This window comes from Vespa crabro, chromosome 14 (genome assembly GCF_910589235.1).
Source record: "Vespa crabro chromosome 14, iyVesCrab1.2, whole genome shotgun sequence".
NCBI classification, from domain to species: domain Eukaryota; kingdom Metazoa; phylum Arthropoda; class Insecta; order Hymenoptera; family Vespidae; genus Vespa; species Vespa crabro.
Window position 1 is genome coordinate 2,063,331 of NC_060968.1, and position 24,730 is coordinate 2,088,060.

The following is a 24,730-nucleotide window of genomic DNA, read 5'->3' on the forward strand; positions in this document are numbered from 1 at the left end:
ACAAGCTATTTAAAATTGATATTATATTATTTGCGATATAAAAAAAAAAAAAGAAAATTAAAATATCATAGATAATTATTCACTATAGTGAATAATTACATTAAACACAAAATTAAATCTTTCCTCTTCGCTTCCAAAGTTCTACTAAAGAAAAAAAAGAAGAAAAAAAAAAACAAAAAAAAATTACCATTCTCTCCATTGCACTTTTAAACATAGGATTTACTTCAATAAAAACAAACCTAAATTACCATTTGTATTATCATTAACCAATAAATACAAAAAAAAACTTTGCAAATAATTATCATAAAAATAAACCGATTTTTTCTTTAAATGATATAAATAGAAAGAGAGAGAGAGAGAGAAAGAAGAAAATTGAGAGAGAACAAAAAAAAATAATAAAAATAATAATAAAAATAAGAAAAAAAAAGAAAAATACTGTAACAATCACAACAAATATACGATTACCTGATGAAAAATAGTAGGAAATAAATAAACAGTTATCGTACAAAGTAATAATAATTGTTCATTAGAACTTTGAGAAGGCCTTAAACCCATCAGTAATTGAACTAATCGGTTTGAAAAAAAGAAAAATTGTTCGTGATAAACTTTTTGAGGAACCATCACAGACATTGAATGAACAATCCGATATGACGTTCTCTCGATCGAAATAAATATCGAATGCTTCCACAAACTCAACCTGAACTTCTCACTTCTCACTCTCACTTCTATTTCTTTGTCTATTTCTTTGTCTATTCTAATCTAAACCTTCATTCTAGCCAAATAATATAGGACTTTACAGTGATAAGAAAATGTTATCGTGATAATTTTTATCCATAGAATTACCACGTTAAAGCATATTTTTTTCCCCCATCCCTCGTCCACCGATTAAAAATTGTTTCACTATTATTTCGTCAATATTATCCGCTATTGTATGATTACATATAAGTATGAAAAACAGATGTTTGTTCGCACGAAGGGAAAACGAGAGACTTCTAATCGTATAATATCAATTTTCTAAGTCACGCGCAGTAGCGTTCATTGATCGAACAGCTACCCTCGCATTCATTCAGTCGTCGTCCAACCACGATGTGTGACACTTGGTTAAAAAGCAGCTTGTTTTATAGCTTTGTAAGATTATAATATTCTTTATTGATTTATTTATTTAATTTATTTCTGCTTTTTTTTTTCTTCTGATTTTGATATTTTGCCGTTTGCCTGTACATTCGCATATGGACGTGTGAAAAATTGTGAAAAATTGTAGAAAACAAAGAAAGAAAAAGTGTATAGACGGTGGTTTAAAAAATTTTCGTGACCAATTCGTAAATGAATAAAAAGGATGATACGGAAAAAAGAGACATGAATGAAATGTCAACACACTAATACATCATTATATTTACTATAAGTGAGTATGTTATTTTTCATTTGGAAGAAATGAAATTTTTGAAAATTTTCGTGTTATCTATTACAATTCGTCTACATCATATTGTAATATAACATTGCGAATGAAAATGCTTTTTGAATTAACTGAAATAAACAAATCATTTGTTGTTATTAATGAAATAATTAAGTAAAATAGCTTGGCTTTAATATACGATATAGGAAAATTTAAACAACGATAATTTATTTATCAACTGACCCCAGAAAAAATTTCATTCGATGCTACAAATACACCGCCGATTGATATTTCACAAGGTCTCATACTTTTTGTTATAGTGAATAAGAAAAGCTTTTGAGTATTTATCGAAAGCATATAAAATGGAACTTGATATCTGAAATAAAATAATAAATTATTTTATACACGAAATAATGTTTATCGATTAAAAAAAGAAAAAATATTTTTCAAATAAACAATAATAAATATTTATTATCGCATTTTAAGTTAAATAAATGATCGTGTTTAACGAAGCTTTGCAGGATCTTACAATTCTTCGTAAGCTTCATTACTATGATTAATAAGCATTTGTCCAATGTAAAAATTAATATATATAGTCAGTACAGATCCAACAGTGATAATGAGACATTCAACGAGTTCATTTATATTTTTCAATAACGTTGATAATTGCATCATCTAAAAACGAATATTACATTCACAGGTGAGATATTTATAAAAAAAAAAATTAAACAAATATTATCTAAAATATAAATTCAAAATATATCAAATAATATGCAGGAATAAAAAGTATTTTACGAATAATGCACCATTTCACATATTAAATCGCCTCACCTATTATTGTTTATTTTTTTTAATTTTTTTTTTTTTGTTTTTTCTTTTTTACTTACGTAAAGTAGATCAAAAAAAATTAGTATCATCGCAAACGAAACTTCAACTAAGTAAATTATCTTAGACGAACTGTTTATCAAATCTACGAACCTTACAAAGAGAAAAGAAAAAAAAATATATATATACATACATACATACATACATACATACATACATATATAAATTTTAATAAAATAATAATAAAGCTACTAGAAAAAAAAGCAAAATGATTTTCTACTAACTCCGTTATTGTTACATAACGTTTTATTATGTCGACCATCCATTCCCATTCCTCCCGATACGTTATATTACACGAAGTCTTATTTTTACATTCCTGTTCATTATACAGTTGACGTATTTTAAATCTGCAATGAATATATCATATGAATATATCGATTAAAAAATATTCCGAATTAAAGTCAATTAATAATTTTCACGATCAATGAACGTACATTAGAACGCTAAATTTTATACATGCGTGTTGTATTGCTATCAAATACGATGAATAACAGACGCAAGTTATTGTTAACAGTATAAAGATAGCTATTATTTGATAAATGAGCAAAATATAATATAATAGTCCTGCGTTGAAAATGTTATTGACAGGAAGGGGTAATGTTAATTGGACATCGTCGATTGATCCAATGATATAACGGAAAACATTTAATACACTTGGAATGATTAATGAAAATGCATAAAGATAACAAAAACCTGTCAAATAAAAATTAAATTTATTATATTAATTATTAACTATTTTTTTGTTATTCGCGTTTAATATTTACTTACCCACGAATATAATAGTAAATAATTTATTTTTTCTCGTATATTTCTCGTATATAAATATTTCCTTCTCGTTCGAGAATTTTTCGTAATCATGTTTATGATAGGCGAATAATTTTTTTATCTAACATAACGAAACGTCGACATTTGTTTTTTTTACATTTTATCATCATCATTTATAAATATTAATAAATATTATCATATGAAAAATTTAATGCGATAGATAATATAAAGTTATACGAACTGTGGCGGAATGAAAGTAAACGGCGATGTAAGTGCAAAAAATGCACAAAGCACTTAACACCTTTTGCAGCAAATTGACATTGGATCGTAATTTAAGATCCTCCATGAAAAGCTGATAAAACTGGAAATTATATGTTATCCCAAATATGATGTGTAATATAATATAAATGGATTTTTAAAAGCAATAAAAAAAAATATATATATATAATGATTTTATATTTTGCATAGATATTAGAATTAATTTCGTGAACTTAAGAATATTCATTCGGAAAAAAAGGATTATCCAAAATATACGTGACATTCTTACAATAGTAAAATTATTTTCTTTTTCGTTGTTTCTTCTAGAAAATAAATTTTTCTTCAAATATTTAAAATCAATGTGTTATTTAAATATAAAAAAAAAAAAATATATATATATATGGCTTTTGATAAACTTTGACATTTAATATCATTATATTTGAATCATTATTTGAAATCTGACGAAAATTGTTGTTTTCTTTTTTCTTTTTTATTTTATTTATTTCTATTTGAACTGGGGTCTAAATTCCGTAACAAAACAAATAACCAATACCATAATATATATATATATATATATTTCTACAATTAATTTTTATCCAAGTATACGTTAATTTAAAATTAACGTAAAACTAATAACTTAATAAAAATAATAATAATAATAATAATAATAATAATAATAATAATAATAATAATAATAATAATAATAATAATAATGACGTATAAATTTAACAAAGAAACATTCACCTGATGAGCAATCATTGGTATTAAATAGGCAGCTATTGTACACCATTGCAACAATTGATTAGTCGAATCTTGACTCGGATGTAGTCCTAATACGAACTGAACGAATCGATTAGATAAAAGAAATCGTTGCTCGTAAATAGTTAGAGATCTTAGAGACATTGTGAAGTATCTAACGTTATCTGCTTCGAAATAAAGAACAAATTCTACGCTTCTCCTTCATTGCTTATTCTAATTGACCCTTATTATAAAGTTTTTCTGAGTTTTGGAAAATAGTGACATGATAATAGTATCATAATGACATAATCAATAGATCGTAATATTAGAATGTATTTCTTCTATAGAATTTTACTACATCGAACCCTTCTCGACACGACTGGACTATAGATAAATATTAAAACATGTGATTGTTCACCTACACAAATACGCGTGGGATGGTGTACCTTATACTAATGATTTTCATAGTCATGCGCAGTAACATCTACTGACCGCGACTGTTGTCAATCGCTGACCGACCACAGTACAGTACAAGTGCTTAGGAAAGATTAGTAAGTGTTAGAAATAAATAGATACATAGAAGAGCAAGTGCGGTATTACATTGTATTGCGAACGGATATATTAAGTGTATGCTTTTCTTCGTATAACAATACAAAGTGTACTTATAATTTTATAAATCATTAATGTTTCTATAAAAGTAGATTAACGATAAGATATGTGAACTGAACGACATTTAGATTTACAATAAATCATCTTTGCTATTTTAGATGATCGATAAATTTCAAACAAATGAGATGATTTTATTTTTATCTGAATTAAATGATATCTTCGATATCTAATAAAATTTCTAATATTTCTATAATCGATTAATTATCCCAGTTGTAACGATTATAATATACTATTGCGAATGAAAATGCTTTTTGCATTAACTGAAATAATATTACGGTTTTTAATTTAAAAAATACTCGAAGGATCTTCGAACAGAATAAAATAAGTTCCTTATTTCGACAAAAAATAAAAAAAAAAAAAACACTTTAAATGATGATAATTTATTTGACACATACCCCAGCAAAAATTTCATGCGATGCCACGAATATACCTCCGATTGAAAGTTCGCATGGTCTCATGCTTCTTGCTATGATAAATAACATCATCTTTTGAATTTTTATGGATATCATGTAGAACGGTACGTGACATCTGCAAAATAGAAAACAACTTTTCTTTAATTAATTAAAGCAAGTTGTCTCAATAAGAATAATCAAATATAGGTTATTACAGTTCCAATTTTTTTTTTTTTTTTTTTTTTTTTAATGTAAATAAATTAAGACCCTGGATAATGAAATCTAATAACAACTTACAATTCTTCGAAAGTTGCTCTGTTATGATTAATGAGCATTTGTCCAATATAAAAATTAATATATACAGAAAATAGAGATCCAAAAATTACAATGAGGCATTCAAATGTTTCACTTGCACTTTGCAATATCGTAAATAATTGCAATATCTATAGATAAAAATCATATCTATGAAAAAAATATTCATAACAAAAATAAAATGTAATCTCAAAATATAAAAATCAATACGTTGTGATATTAAGTATGCATATTTAAAAAAAATAAAAAAAATAAAATAGTAAGGTACACCAATGTTAATTGCACTTACAAATATCTTATACATTTCACTTACATAAAGAACATTAAAAAAAATGAGGATCATCGAAAATGAAATTCCCACTAAGTAAATTATCCTGGAGAGATTGTTTATCAATTCTACAAATCTTAAAGAATCGGAAATAATGAATTAAAATAAAAAATATTAAAAAAAACAAAAAACGGAGAAATAAATTATATAAAACCAACTTTGTGATTCTTAAATATCGAGTTATTATATCAACTATCCAATCTTCTTGATTTATTTCGTCATACAAAGTGTTATCTGCAAAATTGTACTTGTCAAATGGTTGTCGTATTTTAAGTCTGCAACAAATATATATTTTAAATTAATGTTTATCTTCGTGATAATATATTGAATTAAAAAAAATTAAGATTAAAATTAAAAAAAACACTGTCGAAAATAAATACTTACATTAGAAGGCTAAATTGAACACAAGCGTGTTGTACAAATATTAAATACGTTGAATAACATGTACAAGCTATTATTAATACAATAAAGATTCCTATTAATTCATAAGCAAGTAAACAGTAATAAAACAGCCCATCGTTGAAGAAATTATTAACAAGAAAGGGTAATGTTAATTGCACATTGTCGACTAATCCAAAAATATGACAAAACACATTCAAAATACTCGGAATCGTTAATGACAAACTATAAAGAATGCACAAATCTGCAATGCGAAAATATATTTACTTGGAAAATCGTCTTTACAGTTGTTCGTAGAAACGTACCTACTCACGAGAATGATCGAATATAATTTGCTTCGTTTCGTATATTTCTTTAAAATATTTAATTCCTCTTTGTTCATTAACTGCTCGTAATCATGTTTCATATAAGAGAATATTTCCTGTATCTAAAAATGAAACAAACCTTATATATATTTCTTATTATATATAGGAATACAAATATAATTTGATAAAAAATACGAACTGTAGACAAACGAAAGTAAACAATACTGTAGGTACAAATAATACATAATAATCCTAATACCTTCTGCAGCAAATTACAAGATGATTGTAAATTCATATCCAAAACAACGAGCTGATAAAACTAGAAGTTTTAAATATAAGTATAAATCCAATGTAAAATATTAATAATGAATTTTTACAATTAATTAAATACACTTATATATATATATATATATATATATATATATATATAATGGTATCTTAAGGTTATTTATTTGAAAAAATTCAATTTTTAATGAAAATAAATTGACAAAATGTAAAACATGAAGTTAATAACTATGATAATAATTATCATATGTACGTTCAGAAGAGAATCACATACCAGATACACAATCATTGGTAATACATAGATAACTACTCCACAATATTGAAACAATTGTTCACTAGAACATTGTCTTGGATGTAAACCCAACACTAATTGAACAAGTCGATTCGATAAGAGAAAATGCTGTTTGTCGTAACGGAGACATTTCAAAGACATGGCAAAGTATCTGATGTCTTCTACTTTGAAATAAAGAACAAATCCTACGTTTCTCCTTTATTGCTTATTCTAATTGACCTTTATTATAAAGTTTTTCTGAGTTTTGGAAAATAGTGACATGATAATAGTATCATAATGACATAATCAATAGATCGTAATATTAGAATGTATTTCTTCTATAGAATTTTGCTACATCGAACCCTTCTCGATACGATTGGGCTATAGATAAATATTAAAACATGTGATTGTTCACCTACACAAATACGCGTGGGATGGTGTACCTTATACTAATGATTTTCATAGTCATGCGCAGTAACATCTACTGACCGCGACTGTTGTCAATCGCTGACCGACCACAGTACAGTACAGGTGTTTAGAAAAGACTAGTAAGTGTTAGCAAAAAACAGATCGATACGGCAGCGTATGTGGTGTGACAATTTACTGCGAACAGATATACAAAGTATATAAAAAATTTTTGTTCGTTGAAAAGTACAAAGTGTACTTATGGTTTTACAGTCATTAAATCAATAGGATTGATAACAATGCATGTAAAATGAAAGATATTTAGGGTTACAATCGGTCATCTTTAATATCTAGTCAGTACAAGTTAGTAGACTTTATTTTCTTTTTTGATTTCTTTTTTTGTGCGAAAAATAAAATCCTCTTAATATAATTAATAGATCTCATATTTGAATCGTCGTTTTACTATTTCTTTTATAACATACTATAATATATCATTGCAAATGATAATGCTTTTTGCATTAACTGAAATAATATATCCGTTGTTAATATAAAATGTTCATTATAATTTGATATGCATAATCCACATAAAACTTTAACAAAAAAATGACAATTTACTTACACCAGCAAAAAGTTCATGAGATACTACGAACATACCACCGATTGAAAGTTCGCATGGTCTCATGCTTTTTGTTATCACAAATAATAACAATTTTTGAGTTCTTATGGAAAGCACGTAGAATGGGACTTGACATCTGTAAAAAAAAAATATATATATATATATTTCACTGCTTTTATAGAAGATGTATAATCAATAGCTTATACGATCGAAAAAAAATCTTACAAATAATATTTGTTAATATTGAATTCAGTATTTGATTGAGATCTATTTCTATCATTTCAATTGTAACAAAAATTTACTGTCCTTAACAACGAAATTAAGAATTTTCTGTGAAAATTTATAATATCGTACAATTATGATCATATGAGATAAACAATTTCATATATCGTATATATACGATATTAACAAAAGATGAGAGACTTTGTGATCATTAATCAAGTACGATTAGAGACATCAGATAATTATTTATTGCGCGTAAATAATTCTGACTGACAGAATATTGCGACGAAAAAAAAGAAAAGAAAATTTAAATTTTACTAACTCATCTAAAAAAAAAAAAAAAAAAAAAAAACAAACAAAAAAAAAAGAAATAAATCAACTTATGCTAAATTACAACGCCGTTAATGCTTAAAAATTTCTATATAGAATTGACGAATAATATTATTATAAATGAAGTAATAATTAATATACAAAATTAATGATATATAATAAAACATTATTATAATTATTAAACGAATAAAATAAAATTCTCTATATCTTACAATTCTTCGAAAGTCTCGTTGCTATGATTCATAAGCATTTGTCCAATGTAAAAATTGATATATATAATAAATATGGATTCAATTATTGTGATCCCGCATTCAATCGTTTTGCTTATATTTTGCACTATCGCAGATAATTGAAATATCTAAAAAAAGAAAAAAAGAGAAATAAAAAAAAAACAAGGAGAAACAATCACATGTAATAATTCATAGGAATGGATATCATTAATGTGTAAATTCAAACAATGATAAATCATATGTCGTAACAAGTGTTTATATTGAAGTACTATTACAAAAAAGAAAAAGAACGAATAAAAATAAAAAAAAAAAATTACTTAACTTTGAAAGATCTGACTTATTGCATACTTATTACTCACATAAATAAAATCAAATATAATCAGGATCATCGCGAAGAAAATGGCGAATAGATAAATCATCTTAGAACAATTATTTATCAAATCGACGTACCTTGAAAAGAAGAGAAAAAAAATTTATTAAATTGAATTATAATAAACGTAAGAAAAAAATGACTATTTCGAACTAACTCCGTAACTTTTGAATGATGTTTTATTATACCGACTATCCAATCGAATTCGTCACGAGGTTTAGTACTATAAGAAGTCATTTCTATATAATCCTGATTATTTTTAAATGGTTTGCGTATTTTCCACCTACAATAAGTACATATTTATATTTAAAAAAAAAAAAAAAAAAAGCAAAGAATTCATTAATCCATTCATTCGTCGACATTATAAATTAATTAAAATATTTCAAACAATAACATACACTATTAAACTAAATTGCATACACGCGTGTTGTACAAATATCCAATACGTTGAATAACACACACATGTTAGTATTAATATAATAAATATAGCAATTATTTGATAAATAAGTATACTATAATAAAATAATCCTCCATTAACAATATTATTAACAGGTAAAGGTAATGTTAAATGAATATCATCCAATAATCCAAAAATATGCAGGAAAACATTGAAAACGCTTGGAATCGTTATCGAAATAAAGTAAAAATTACAAATACCTGTAAAAATGTTATATAACATATAAATAATTATATAATGATATATGAATTTTATATTAATTATTTCCATTTACTTACAAACGATAATGGTAATACATAATTTACTTTCTTTCATATATCTGTTCATAATTTCAAATTGATCATCCTCACACAATTGCTCGTAATCGTATTTAAGATGAGAGAAAATCATTTTAACCTATAAAATCGTTTATTTTCACTACATTATTAAATATTCTATATGAATACGAAACGATGAAAATTAGATGTTAGAAAAATAATACGAACTGTTGCAAAACAGAAATACATTGTACTGTAAGTACAGATAACCGATAAACCACCTAATATTTTCTGTAGCAAATCAACAGTCAATAATATTTTAATATCCGACATAAAGAGCTGATAAAGCTGTAAAATCGTTAAACATATAATTGTTTTTTCTTTTTTTACAAATCCAATCGATCCATTCAAAAAAGTCTATGTAATTGGATTTGAAGATAATTCAATTACACATAAATAAAATTCAAATATGTTTGTTTGACAAAAAAAAAAAAAAATTATAATAACTATAAAGTCAATAAAATGACTATTTGAAAACGATAATGATTATTGATGCACATTGCAAAATTTATATTAATAATTGTGGAAAAAAAATAAGAGGATAATAAAAAAAATAAATAAAAATAAAGAAGAAATGAAAAAAAAAAAAAAAAAAAAAACTTTTACCTGGTATAAGATCATTGGTAATATATAAACGACTATCATAAAAAATATAAACAAAGTCTGAATCGAAGTTTGTTCGGGACGTAAACCAATTATTAATTGTACCAATCGATTTGAAAAAAGAAAATGTTGTTCGTAATAACTAAGACCTCTCAAAGACATTGTGTGTCTTACATGAACTCGAGCGAATTAAACGACTGACATTCTCTCATCCTCCGCCACTCCCCATCCCCACTATGCTCTCGCTACTTTATTAGTCGAGGGTAAAAGTAAAAAAAAAAAAAAAAAAAAGAAAAAGTAGGTGTGACACAAATATAATATTCACCGACTACTATAATATTCGATATAATAGATGGGTGGAAAAAATTCAATAAGGGGAAACAATAATGAAATATATTTCTTTACCGTACACTTGTGATATTTTTTATAAACGTAGAAACAGATGGTCGTTCCCAACAATTAAACAATTAAAAGAAGGGAAGTTTTAATATATTAATATTTTTTTTCTTTTTCGCAAGACATGCGCAGTAAGATCTCTATTGATCGCACTCGTTGTCACTTGTCGTCCGAACGTCGTACAGGATGAATATTTCTTTAAGAAATAGCAATATCGATTATTCGTCACGTTGTATATATGTATCTCTCTTTCTCTCTCTCTCTCTCTTTCTCTCTTTTTCTCTCTCTCTCTTCGAATTTTATATATTACATTTCAGGAAAAAAGAGAAACAAGAAAAGAAAAATAAAAGAAGAAGAAAAAAAGGAAAAGAAAAATAAAAACAAAAAAAAAAAGAAATTGTACGAACGAGAACGTAACGAAGGAGGTTTTTATTTTTCTGACGATAAGTGAAAAAAAAATTCGTAAAATAATAATAATAGTGCAAAATAATAATATAATAAGATAATGATCGAATTTATAATAGTGTACGATTATGTTAAAATATTTTTCTTGACGATTACAATATCAAGGAAAGCATAATCATTCGTAACATATGAAAACATATGTTTCTTCACAACTACGGTAAGTGTATACATTATCCCTTAGATTTGGAATTTCGAAAATTAATCGATCGCCGTCGAAGTAAACATTGTTTTGTCGATCGAATTATCTTTATCGACAATTTAACTCGTTATATTTTGTATATATGTAAAAAAAAAAAGATAAGAAAAGAAAAGAGAAAAAAATTCATGCGAATCTAGAAAGTGTATTTCTTTTTTTTCGAGAGAGAGAGAAAGAGACAAGATTGTACCATTCAATGAATCGAATGAATCGATGAATCTTGATTGAAAAATATACAATATGTTGATTACGCATAATATAAGATTTTATTGTACTATTTAGCATTACTACCATACTTGATACAGGTGATTATTTTTTTCTTCTCCTTAGAAGAAACGATATCTTCGATGGAGAATAATCGATACTATGTTTTTATTTTCGTTTAAATAGTTTTAACTTTGCAACATACTATAATAAACCGTGGCGAAGGAAAATGATTTTTGTATTAACTGAAATAATGAATGATATTTCTTTTTTTTTGTTTTATTTTTTTGTTTTTTAAAAAAAAAATAAATGTAACATGCTACTTACCTCGGCATAAACTACGTGAGACGCTACAAATATACCACCGATTGATAATTCGATCGGTTTAATACTTCTCGTTAATAAGAATAATAGCAGTTTTTGAGTTTTTATGGAAAGATTGTAGAATGGAATATTACATCTGAAAGTGAGAAATATTTCTTTTTTTTTTTTTATATAAAACATTATATAAATTATTCATTATTAATACACATTTTGAATTAATTAAATCAAGTTTTGTATTCAGCTATATATATGTGCACATATGTAGGTATATATGCATGTATGTATGTATAATAATCTCACAATTCTTCAAAAGCGTCATTACTGTGATTAATAAGCAATTGACCAATGGAAAAGCTAATATATGAAATAAATAGAAACGCTGCCATATAAACGAAGCCCTCTATTATTTCTTTTACATTTAGCAATACGCTAAATAGTTCAAAAATCTAAAAAAAAATTAAACGAAATAATCAGATATTTATTTAGAAAAAAAAAAAGGAAAAAAGAAAAAATATTTTTCGATAAAATCATCAATAATATAATAAATCATACAATGATATTAATAATTATATTATATCTATTACGAAGATATGACTTACATATAGAAAATTAAAAATAATCAATAGGAGCGCAATAATGACTGCAATCAAGTAAAGTATCTTATAAAATTTATTTATCATATCAACGAACCTTCAACAGAAAAAAGAAAAAATTAATTATAATAATATTTTAATAACTAGATATTCTTTAAATCGTATAGTATGTACGTTTGTGCTAATGCATAATTTCATAGAAAATAAAAATAAAAAAAAAAAATAAAATAAAATAAATGTATGAAATTATTAGATCTAGAAAGAAATTTATTTATTTTTATTTTTTTTTTTCCTGAAAAGATTATGAAGATTTATTTTTTATAATGTATATCTTTTACATTTCATATGTTCTTTAATATCTTTTTTAATACAAATTTGCAAATGATTATAGCAATTTTTTTTATATACATACGTTTATCGTATACAGTTGTAATAATTTATAAAATACAAAAAAAGAAAACAAATATTTTAATAATTATTTCACAACGGTAATAATAAGTTTTTTTTTTTTTTTATTTTAAACAGATCCATTCGAAAGTCATATCAAAATTCAAATTGCTTGAAAAATTTTACGGTTAAAGGAAAAAACAAAAATCCACAACAATATGCAAAATATAAAAATTCTTTAGAAATGGCAGAATGTGCGCAGTCGAAATAATAAAAAGTATGTTACAATATTAAGAACGATATGAACAATTAAATACGAACGAATGTTATGAAAAATTAATTCGATAAAAAAATAAAGAAGAAAAAAAGAAAAAAATAAAATAAAAACAAAAACAAAAGAAAAAGAAAAAGAAAATAATTTTGAACTTACTTCGTGATTCTCGTATAAAACTTTATTATATCGATCATCCAGTTGCATTCCTCTTGAGGTGTTACCTTAAGCCAAGTGTTTCGCGTATGTCCCTCATCGGTCTTAAATGCTCGACGTATTTTCCATCTAAAAAAAAAAAAAAAAAAAAGAAAAGACAAAAATGAAAAAAGAAAAAAGAAAAAGGTTTATCGAAAAAATAATACCCAAACATATAATATCAAATTGACTATAAATAATTATCAAATCGTGCGATATTGGCGATATCGACGTTTTGAGAAAAAAAAAAAATAAATAAATAAATAAGTAATTTTTATAAAAAAAAATATCGACGAAGATTCAAAGTGTCATTATATCGTAGAAACGAAAAATACGTACATCATAACACTGAATTGACTGCACACGTGTTGTATTAATACCCAATAAGATGAATAACACACACTGCCTATTGTTACTATAGAAAAACTTGCAAATATTTGATAAATAAGCAAAATATAATATAAATATCCTGTGTATAAAACGTTATTCACTGAAAATGGTAATGTTACATCGTTCGATATTCCAAAAATATACCAAAGAACGCTTACAACACTTGGAACTATCATTAAAATAAGATGAAGATAAAAGAGAACTGTAACGAGAAAAATAATAATGTAGCGTTTATTATATCGTACGCATTAATTTTATTACAACCAACCTATTAAAAAGTAAACGTATAATTTCGTTTGTTTCGTGTACTTTTCGATTATTTTGAATTCCTCCTCGTCTGTCATTAACTCGTAATCAAGTTTTATATGAGCGAACAACAGTTTCATCTGAAAGTGTAACATCTCCATTTTGTATAACTCGAGGTTTCGTAAACAAAAAACAAAACAAAAAAATTAAATAAATAAATAATGTTAATGAAGTGAAAAAATCAAACAATACGAACCGTTGTTAAACTAATGGAAATTTTATAATAACAATAGAGAAAATACAAAGCCGGTATCATTGACTCGAATAATTTCATAATCGATTGCAGGTTCATGTCAAACATGTAGAGTTGATAAAACTAAAATCGTGAATTGTTTCTGAAATAGGATGTAATAATTTCTTATGTTTTTTTTTTTTTTTTTTTTTTTTTTTTTTTTTTTTTTTTTTTTTTTTTTTACTTAAGCAGTAAATAAACAGACCTGGCTAACAATAAGCGGTTATCTTTTTACTGAAAATAATGAAAATAATTATTTATCCGCTTGATACATCATTGAATTGTACTCAATTTTCTTTAATGTTTATTTATGTTATTGATGAAATAATTAGTAGTAAGAAATTAATTTCTTTAATATTATTTCTTGAAAGGTCTTAAAATTATCCATTTGTAAAGAAAAATATAATATAATTAATCGATAAAAACGAATTTATGAAATTGCTTGTTTAAACTGAAAGATTTCTTGAAAGATTTTAAGAAAATTCATATCAAAGTTAATTCGTTCTTAGAAAGAAAATATTAAATCTTTAATAATAAAGCAGAACGATATTGACAATTTATCCTATATTTTTAATAATCGACATAAAATAACATCAGAGAATAAAATTTCTATTCGTGTATGTGAAAAAAAAAAAAAGAAGTACAGTAATATATATATATATATATATATATATTTATATATTATAATCGCATAATGAAAAACAATTATGTATATATTTAATACAAATGTGTTTACCTGATGCAATATTATAGGTAATATATAAATAACTATAGCATATAACAAAAACAATTGCTCATTCAAACTTTGATTAGGACGTATTCGTATTAGAAATTGAAATATTCGACTTGAAAAAAGAAAATGTTGTTCGAAGTACGTTAATCCCCTTATGGACATTCTGAAGTGTATCACATTTATGGCAAAGAAATGACCAATAAATCGAACATTTCTCCTTCATTACGTATTCTAATTTTGTCCCATTATAGCGACCGATATAAAGTTTCTCTTAAAATAATTAAACGGAAATAATAACATAATGATACTATTCATTGAACGTAATGTTTAAAAACATTGCTTCCCTTTTTACAATTACAATATCAAAAACACTTCAAGATACTATAGTATTATTTAATTATGAAAATAGATAGTTGTTTATAACGATTAAATTAAGAGTACTATACCCCAGAGTTTCAACTTTGAAAGGCATGCGCAGAAGAATCGATCGATAGTAAGACCTTTCGTCAGTCTAAGTCCGACCACGGTAATGGATACTTGATAAGAGGAAACAGTATCCGTCATAATAAACAATATAAAGAGTATACATAGTCGTCTTTAAAAACAACGTAACTCGTTATACTTCATACATTTCGTATGAAGAAAAAAACTTTTGTGACTTTAGGAAGTGAAGTGTCTTTTTTTAGAGAAAAAGATAAAGAGAAAGAAAAAGACAGAGAGAGAGAGAGAGAGAAAGGAAGGGAGATAACATTGAATAAATGATCTGAATAATTAGTGAATCTAATTAAAAATTAAACAATTTTTAATTAGTCATACAATATACATTTTGTAGTATTATTTATCACCACAACCATATAGGATATTAGTGAGTATTTTGTATTCTTCATAGAAAAAAAGACATCTTCGACTAAGTACAATTGATATTATATTTTCACGTTCATATAAGTAATTTAGATTTTTAAAACAGTATAATATACCATGGCAAAAGAAAATGCTTTTTGTACCAGCTAAAATAATAAATGATTTACCATTATATATAAAGGATATTTCAATAACGTTTTTTTAAAAAATTTCATGTTACTTACCGCAGCAAAAACTACGTGTGACGCGATAAATATGCCACCCAATGAAAATTCGATCGGTTTAATACATCGCGTTAATAAAAATAATAACATTTTTTGAGTTTTAATGGAAAGATTGTAAAATGGAATATTACATCTGCAAGAAATATTTTTTTTTATTTATATAATAGATTATATATTAATATGATTCATATATTTATTAAATTGAGTTTCTATTCAGTTTTATATATATATCATACAATTCGTCGAAAGTGTCATTGCTGTGATTAATAATCCATTGGCCAATATAAAAAGTAATATATATGATAAATAGAGATCCAACCATATAAATGCAGCAATTGATTGTATCGCTTAAACTTTGCAATATCACAGTTAATTCAAATAACTAAAATGATATTATGTAATGATGAAAATTTAAAGAAACAAAATATTGTTCATTAGATAAATTCAAAATATAATATATCATAAAATATAATATATCATAAGATAAATAAAATGTAAAAACATTTTGTTATTATTTTAATGATATAACTTACATATAGAAAATTAAATAGAACGATTATCATCGAAATGAAGATAGCAATGAAGTAAATCTCCTTGAAAATATTATTTGCAATAATAATATACCTTGAAAAAATAAGGAAAAATTAATTAATTTTTTTATTATACCGTTTTGGATCTTTCTAATTTCATTCTTTTTATATAAAATAGTCAGAGATAAGTGAATTAGAAAAAAAAATATATTTCATGCTTAAAAAATTGTATAAACTTATGTTTTGTAATAATACATTAATAAATTGTCTATTTTCTTTCTCATTTAATTTTTAAATTTATATCATTCTTCTATTATATTTTATCCTTTTATTTTTAAACATTAATGATTGAACGAGTTAACTCAAAATTCTCACCAAAATTGATGATACACGAAAAATACAAACTTGATTCAACTTTTTATTTAAAAAAAAAAACACTGCAATTTTCAATAAATAAAAACTTTTTAAAACTTGCATATGCAACGAAAATATTAAAGTAAAAAATTAGCATTATTATTGCGATAAACCGAATATTACAAAAAGGAAAGAAAATTAATTTCATTAAAAATTGTTCATATTTACTTCGTAATTCTTGTGTAACACTTAATTATATCGACTATCCAATTGTATTCTTCCTGAAATGTTCTACGCAGCGAAACCTTTTTTATACGTATCTGATCATTCTCAAATGGTTGACGTATTTTTAATCTACAAGAAAAAATAAAGTAATGTTCATGACATTACAATTGGCCGATAAATAATATGAATCTTTTTATATCAAATGAAAAAGAAAAAGAAAAGAATAAAACTAATATACCTCAATGAAAATTCTAACTTTTATTAAATAACCCAATAATTATTTAAGATAAAAACTAATATATTTCGTGAAATAAATAATTACATCATAACACCAAATTGACCACATGCGTACTGCAAGATTACCCAACACAATGATGAGAAAGCTACAATTATTGTCATTATAATAAAAAATGCTATTATTTGATAAATAAGCAAATTATAATATAACCATCCTGCATAAAGTACATTATTAATAGGACATGGCAGTGTTAAATGAATATCGTCCAATGTTCCAAAAAAATACATGAAAAGCTTTGAAATACTCAGAAAAATTATTGCAATAATAAATAAGTTGATGATAACTGGAACAATGCAAAATAATAAATATTCGAATATATCTTGTATTATAATTATTTTTTATCAATTTTATTAAGCTTACCAACGAGAATAGACGCATACCATTTACTTTCCTTAGTGTATTTTTCAATAATCTTCAATTCATTCTCGTCCTTCGCAAGTATGTAATCTATTTTTACATGAACTAACAATAATTTGATCTAAGAGGATCAAACAATTATTTAGGTAAATATTTTTACATTATTACATCTTTGAAAAAACAAAGAAATAATTGATCTAAGAGCAATGATACGTACCTCTAATAAATTAACGTAAACGATATAATAACAGCAAAGAAAATATGAACCAGGAATTATTAATATTAACACTTGGATAACGAATAACAGATTCGCACCTAGCGTGTAGATCTGATAAAACTGCAATAGAAGAATGCTTATTAAAATTGACGCATCAATTTATATATATATATATATTTTTTTTTTTTTTTTTTTTTTTTTTTTTAATAGTATGACATTTTGAACTGAAAATAATGACACTATATTGTGAAAGTATATTCTTAAATTATTTAATCCGAGTTTCATACCAGTTAATATTTTTTCTTTTGTTATCGATACAAAATTTCTTAATAAAACAATTATTACTATAATTTTATTTCATATTTATATACTTAACTTAAAAAAAATTATGAAAGTGATCGAAAACATAAATCACTTCTTCGCGCTAGGTTGTAAACGGATTAAAAAGAGATTATAAAAAGTTAATCTGCCTTCAGAAAAATATTAAGCAGATAATAACAGAGGTTACAAGAATTGAATATTAATTTGCATTAAAATATTTTAATTGAATAAAAAAAGAAAAGTCAAATTTAAATGATACGATACGACATGCAATACAATTGAAAAACTTCTCTACTCACACATGTTATATTTAAAAATCAAAATGAAATGCAGTAATTCTTGTACAATAATGAAGTGCAGTAATGAGTGTATTCATTATTATGATAATAATAACAATCATCGTACATATTTATAGATAGATACGTTTACCTGTTACAATATCATTGATAATACGAAAACTAATACCGCACAAAGCAAGATCAACTGCTCGTTCGTATTAGAAATTGAAATATTCGATTTGAAAAAAGAAAGTGCTGTTGGAAGTATACTAATCCCTCCAGAGACATTGTCAATTATCACTTGTTCAGTCCAGCGAAGTCAATGACAAACTGTGTATGTTTCTTCATCATTTGGACTTTAATTTTCCTCAATTTTTCAAGTGTCCTCGATTTAAAGTTGTTTAAAATATTAAAATAGAAATAAATATTGTAATAATCGTAATCTATAATATCTAACGATGAAATTTTACATCCCATTTTTATAATTATAATAACAAACACCCTGAGATATATAATATCTATTTTTCATAGTATCATAAGTATGAAAACAGATGATTGTTCCCAACGATTGAAAGAAGGGTATAATTTCTTTAATCCTTAGTTTTGAAAGACATGCGCAGAAGAGTCGATCGATTGCAGCCCTTCGTCAGTCAAGGTCCGATCACTATAACGAATACTTGCTCAAGAAGAAAGTATCCTTTGTCATAATAAATAACATATAGTTATTATTATGTCATAATAATAAACAAATAAACAAGTTATCTTTGTCAACGCGATAATTCATTATACGTCGTATATCATGTCCAAAAATAAAAGTTATGTAAATATTCGAAGTGAAGGTCTCTTTTTCTTTTTTTTTTTCTTTTTTTAGAAAAAGCATAGCCAAATGAAAAATAAACAAAACGAAACGTTGATACGCTATATATTATTAATATTTACGTTTAACATCGCACTTGATACAAATGAGTATGCTTTATTTTTTTTTTTGAAAGAAAAAAAAAAAAAAATAAATAAATAAATAAATTCTTTCATATGGTATAATAGATTTCATATTGTCTTTATCGATATATGATAAGTTTTAAAGTTTTGAACGTATCCTTTTTCCCCTCCATAAAGATGAAGATAAAATCAATAGATGAATGAAATATCGAAATAATTGCAAAAAAAAAAAAAGAAAAAGAAAAATATAAAAAAGAAATAAAAATTTGATATACATTACACCATACATGTATTTATGACTATCATTATATTTAATACAAGTGAAGTACGGTGTATTTGTCCTAGAAAAAAAAAATGAACTCCTCGATATGGAACAATAGATGTCATATTATTTTCTTTTTCATAAGATAGTTCAATTTTCGAAATAACAAATATACATTTCGATATATAATACATAGTTATATTGTGTTAAATTAATTGCATACGTTTTTTATTAATACCCAATGCATATGAACAAATCACAATTTATATAGTTATTAGAATTAATTAGATAATTTTAAATGAATATCGTTCGACGTTTCAAAATATTTATAAGAAAAGTACTTGAAATATTTTAAGGTGTTATTGATAAAAAAAAAAAAAAAAAAAAAAAAAAAAACACCAGAATCATTTAGCCTCGAAAATCTGAAAGTAAATATAAATTTTTTCAAAATTTAATAATATTTTAGAAGCTTAAATTCCTTAACATAAACTATTGGACACGTATTTCCTTATTTTTCCCATAGAATCATTTGGCCAAAGCTCATTAAAATAATCGAGTGAGTTATCGTAGCTTGTCCGTGCAAGCATCGTAAAATGCATTTCTTTGAGTTTGAAAATGTTCAAAAAATCTGAGTATCAGCTATTTACGCATACAACTAAATAGGCAATCGCTACTTCACATAAAACATAAAACAAAAACATAAAACATAAAACTTCTTTTTATTTGTGCATGAAGTATTCTTATAAAGAATATCATTTTTTAAAACGATTTTTTTTAAAAGAAAATAAATCTTTTTCAAAACACCATAAATTGAGTCTTCATCTTTAAAATGAGATCCTGTTCATTAAAATCGTTCAAGAGTTACGTTTGTTCTTCTCAATAACGTAAACCATTAAAAAAAAAACCAGGGATAATGAACAGTCTTTATCTATTGCAATATAAAAGTATGTCATTTTATACATAAGTATTGTCCAACAGTTCAACGATATGACTTATTTTCCTCTATGAACAGAAACAGGTGATTATTTCAAACAATTAAATAAGAAGGAAATCTTCCTTCTACTTTCAATTTTGGATGAACATGCGTAGAAGATTACGTAGACTGCAATTATTGTCAATCATTTTCCCATCACGATCTGGAATATTAGCTTAGAAATGAATAAACAAATCGTTATAAAAAATTATTGAAATGTAATTTGTTTTGTCGATAATACAGTCCGTCAAACGTAGTATACTTATGCAAACAAGTTCGGTGACAATACGGAACGAACATAGTCTTGAAAGAATGATTATTTCAAAATTGGCCAAATAGTGTATTATAATTATAAAAACTAATGAATTAAATAATTCTATTAATGTCATACATAATGCACATTTCGATCATTAATATCATCTTATTATACTTTTCATGTGACCACATTTTATTTTATTTAGAATTAATTAAATCTTTTATATGTATATATATATTAAAAAACATAGCTTCATTATGGAGATAATTAAGCTTGTAATTATTGAACACTGTAATACATCATAGCAAAAGAAAATGCTTTCCGCATTAACTAAAATACTAATTTTGCCGTTATCACAATTAATGTAACTTAATAATTATTTTTAATAAATTTAAAAATAATTTATTATCACTTACCCCAGCGAATATTTCATGTGAAGACACGAATATACCTCCAATCGAAAGCATGCTTGGCTTCCCGCTTCTGGTTATTATAAATAATAATAATTTTTGAATTTTTATAGATAACATATAAAATGGTATTTTACATCTGCAAAAGGGATATATTATTTTTTACACGTAATTATTAATAGATATTTTTATCAAGAATATCATTAAGCCCTATAAATTAACTTAATAAATAATAATATTTTCTGTAATAATTATGTTACTAGAACGAAGCATTGTTATATCTTACATTTCTTCGAAAACTGCGTGGCTCTGATTCAAAATCTTTTGTCCAAGATAAAAATTAAGGTATACGACAAATACAAATCCAACAATACTAACAGCGCATTCCATTGTGTCCTTTATACTTTGCAATATTTCCAATAATAGAAACATCTAAAAAATAATCGGCGTAACAAATCAAGATTTTTTTCAATAATCTCTAGCATATTAAAATTTAACATAAATATAAATCAAAAAGTTCTTAAACATTTAAATAAAATATAGGGTAATGGTTAATAAATAATATTGGAATGATCAATAAATAAAAACAATGCTTTTCTTCTTAATAGAAGAAAAAAAAGAAAAAAGAAAAAAAAATGAATTCGAACTTCTCATTTTTATTTTCGATCAATCGGGCAAACATGATTAATACTTACATAAAGAAAATCAAAGACGATGATGATCATTGAGAAAAAAACTGCAATTAAATAATTTATCTTGGAAAAGCAATTTATCAAATCAACGTATCTAAGAAAGAAAGGGAAAAAATTAATTGTAATGAAATATATAATATATATATATATATATATATATATATATATATATATATATATATATATATCAGAAAAAAAAGAAAAAAAAAAAGAAGGAAAAAAAAAGAAAGAAAAATGAATTCGCACTAACTCTGTTAGATTTCTATAACAATTTATAATGTCTACTATCCAATTGAATTGCTCACGAGATCTTTCGAAAAACCAAACATTTTTCATATATTTCGAATTGTTTTTAAATGGTCGTCGTATTTTCAATCTGCAATGAATATTAATCGTTAATAAAATGACATTACATACTTTCATGATAATATTATATTGTCAAAAACAAATGTATATCTTTAATTATGCACGTACATTATTAAACTGAATTGACAACAGGCGTGTTGTACAAGTACCAAATACAACGAATAAAAGAAACAACCTATTAATAATAGAATGTAGCTTATTATTATTTGATAAATAAGTAAACTGTAATATAGCAACCCTGCGTTTGTAACATTATTAATTGGTAGGGGTAACGTTAATTGACCATCATCCAAAATATAAAAATAATACAGAACAATATTTAAAATACATGGAGATATTATTGAAATAATATAGAGAGTAAAGAAAACTGAAAAAGAAAAAACAAAAAATAGATGAGATTCAATATAATTGCAATATCGTATTTGTAGATTTTCAAATAAATATTTTCATGATTACCTATGATAATATACATATATAATTTAGTTTCTTTCGTATATTTTTCTATAATCTTCAATTCCTCTTTATCGGTGAACTTCTCGTAATCCAATTTAACACGATTTATAATTAATTTGATCTAAAAATAATAAAATATATTTTTCCTTAATAAATATATCTTCGACTTAGAAAAAAATTGAATAAAAATGCTAGAAAATTTCTACGAACTTCTGCAAAGCGATAATAAATCGTACTGTAAGAGGAAAGTATAAGAAAACATCCTGTTCCTTTTTGCAACACTTTGATAGTAGATTGCAGGACAAAATCTGTCGTGAATAGCTGATAAAACTACAGACAAAGAGACTTAAGTTAATCAAATGTAATAATATTTTCAACATTAAAAAAAAAAAAAAAAAAAAAAAATAGATAATATTTATTCTTTCGCATTGCATTGATCCATAAAATGTTTACATAACTGTACATTCATTTAAGAGAGATTCATTTAAGAATAATAAATAATCGATAATAATTATGACAATGAAAATAATAATAATAATAATGTACATTTAAAAGAGATACGTTTACCTGATGTATAAAGCCTAAAAGTATGAAAGCAATTATTGTAAAAAAAACGGTCAACCGGATCTTTGAATTATTATTATTATTATTATGTAAACCCAATAGCAATTGAACTAATCGATTCGAAAAGAAGTAGTGCTTCGCGTAAAAGCTTCTATCTCTAGGAGTCATTGTGAACTGTCGAGACAAAATGTAAACAATATACCTAGCCTCCTCTATCGCTTCATTATAAATTCTAATTGACATCAAATTACGAACGATAGCAAGTTAATATTAAATGATGATACGAAAATAGAACTATAATAATTTAATCCATATAGCGTAACGTAAAGATATTTCAACCCTTTATACATTCATAATGTACCAACACTTTGCGATACGACTAACATAGATTACAATATACGTATGATAACAGATAATATAGGTGTTACAATCAATAGATACGAGGGGAGATGTATTTATTACTATTTATTTTGCGACATGCGCAATAGACTCCGTTGACTCCTTCATTTGTCAATCGAACTACGACCATAGTCGTGAACACTTGCTTAACCCTTTCGCGCTGAGCACCGCATATATATCCACTCGACGACCTGTGGGTACGGGCGCCGCATATACGCGTCATCTATGCCATGACTTCTGCGGAAGGGAGTGCTATAGCGAAAGGATTAAGAAAAAACTCACACATCTTTACGACGACTAGAGAGAGTAGTTCACAGAAAGTTAAGTCGATAATATTGTTCTCATAATGTCATACTAATTGTGATGCTGTTTATTTATGATAAATACTATATTGAAGTATATCGAGTAGTAAAAGGAAGAACAATATGATTCAAAAGAGGAATAAAAGTAAACAATAACAAATGCCATATATATATATATATATATATATATATATACATATAATCTAT

The 24,730-nt window shown here is 24.9% G+C and overlaps 1 protein-coding gene and 1 long non-coding RNA gene across 2 annotated transcripts in view; one reads left to right on the forward strand and one right to left on the reverse strand.

The window, feature by feature from the left end:
- Positions 1-1,055: 1,055 nt before the first annotated feature.
- Positions 1,056-24,730, forward strand: part of LOC124428949 — a 30,986-nt gene continuing 7,311 nt past the window's right edge. Inside the window, exon 1 of the long non-coding RNA XR_006943353.1 lies at positions 1,056-1,402. This is a non-coding gene — a long non-coding RNA (uncharacterized LOC124428949). The remainder of the gene's footprint in view (positions 1,403-24,730) is intronic.
- On the reverse strand, positions 10,492-14,617 carry LOC124428947. The gene is made up of 3 exons (XM_046973537.1): positions 13,921-14,617; positions 13,546-13,671; positions 10,492-12,825 (listed from the first exon to the last, which is right to left on the reverse strand). The coding sequence occupies exons 1-3, from the start codon at positions 14,145-14,147 to the stop codon at positions 12,702-12,704; spliced, it is 477 nt and encodes a 158-aa protein (XP_046829493.1). The 5' UTR covers positions 14,148-14,617; the 3' UTR covers positions 10,492-12,701.

What these genes read in the sequence shown, in the direction of transcription:
- LOC124428947 (XM_046973537.1), bottom strand. Translation starts at nt 14,147, where the DNA reads ATGATAGTTCCAAGTGTTGTAAGCGTTCTTTGGTATATTTTTGGAATA. An exon ending in AGTCAATTCAGTGTTATGAT is followed by an intron (nt 13,672 to 13,920) that starts GTACGTATTTTT and finishes TTTTTTTTTTAG; the next exon opens with ATGGAAAATACGTCGAGCAT. An exon ending in TTTTATACGAGAATCACGAA is followed by an intron (nt 12,826 to 13,545) that starts GTAAGTTCAAAA and finishes TTTCTGTTGAAG; the next exon opens with GTTCGTTGATATGATAAATA.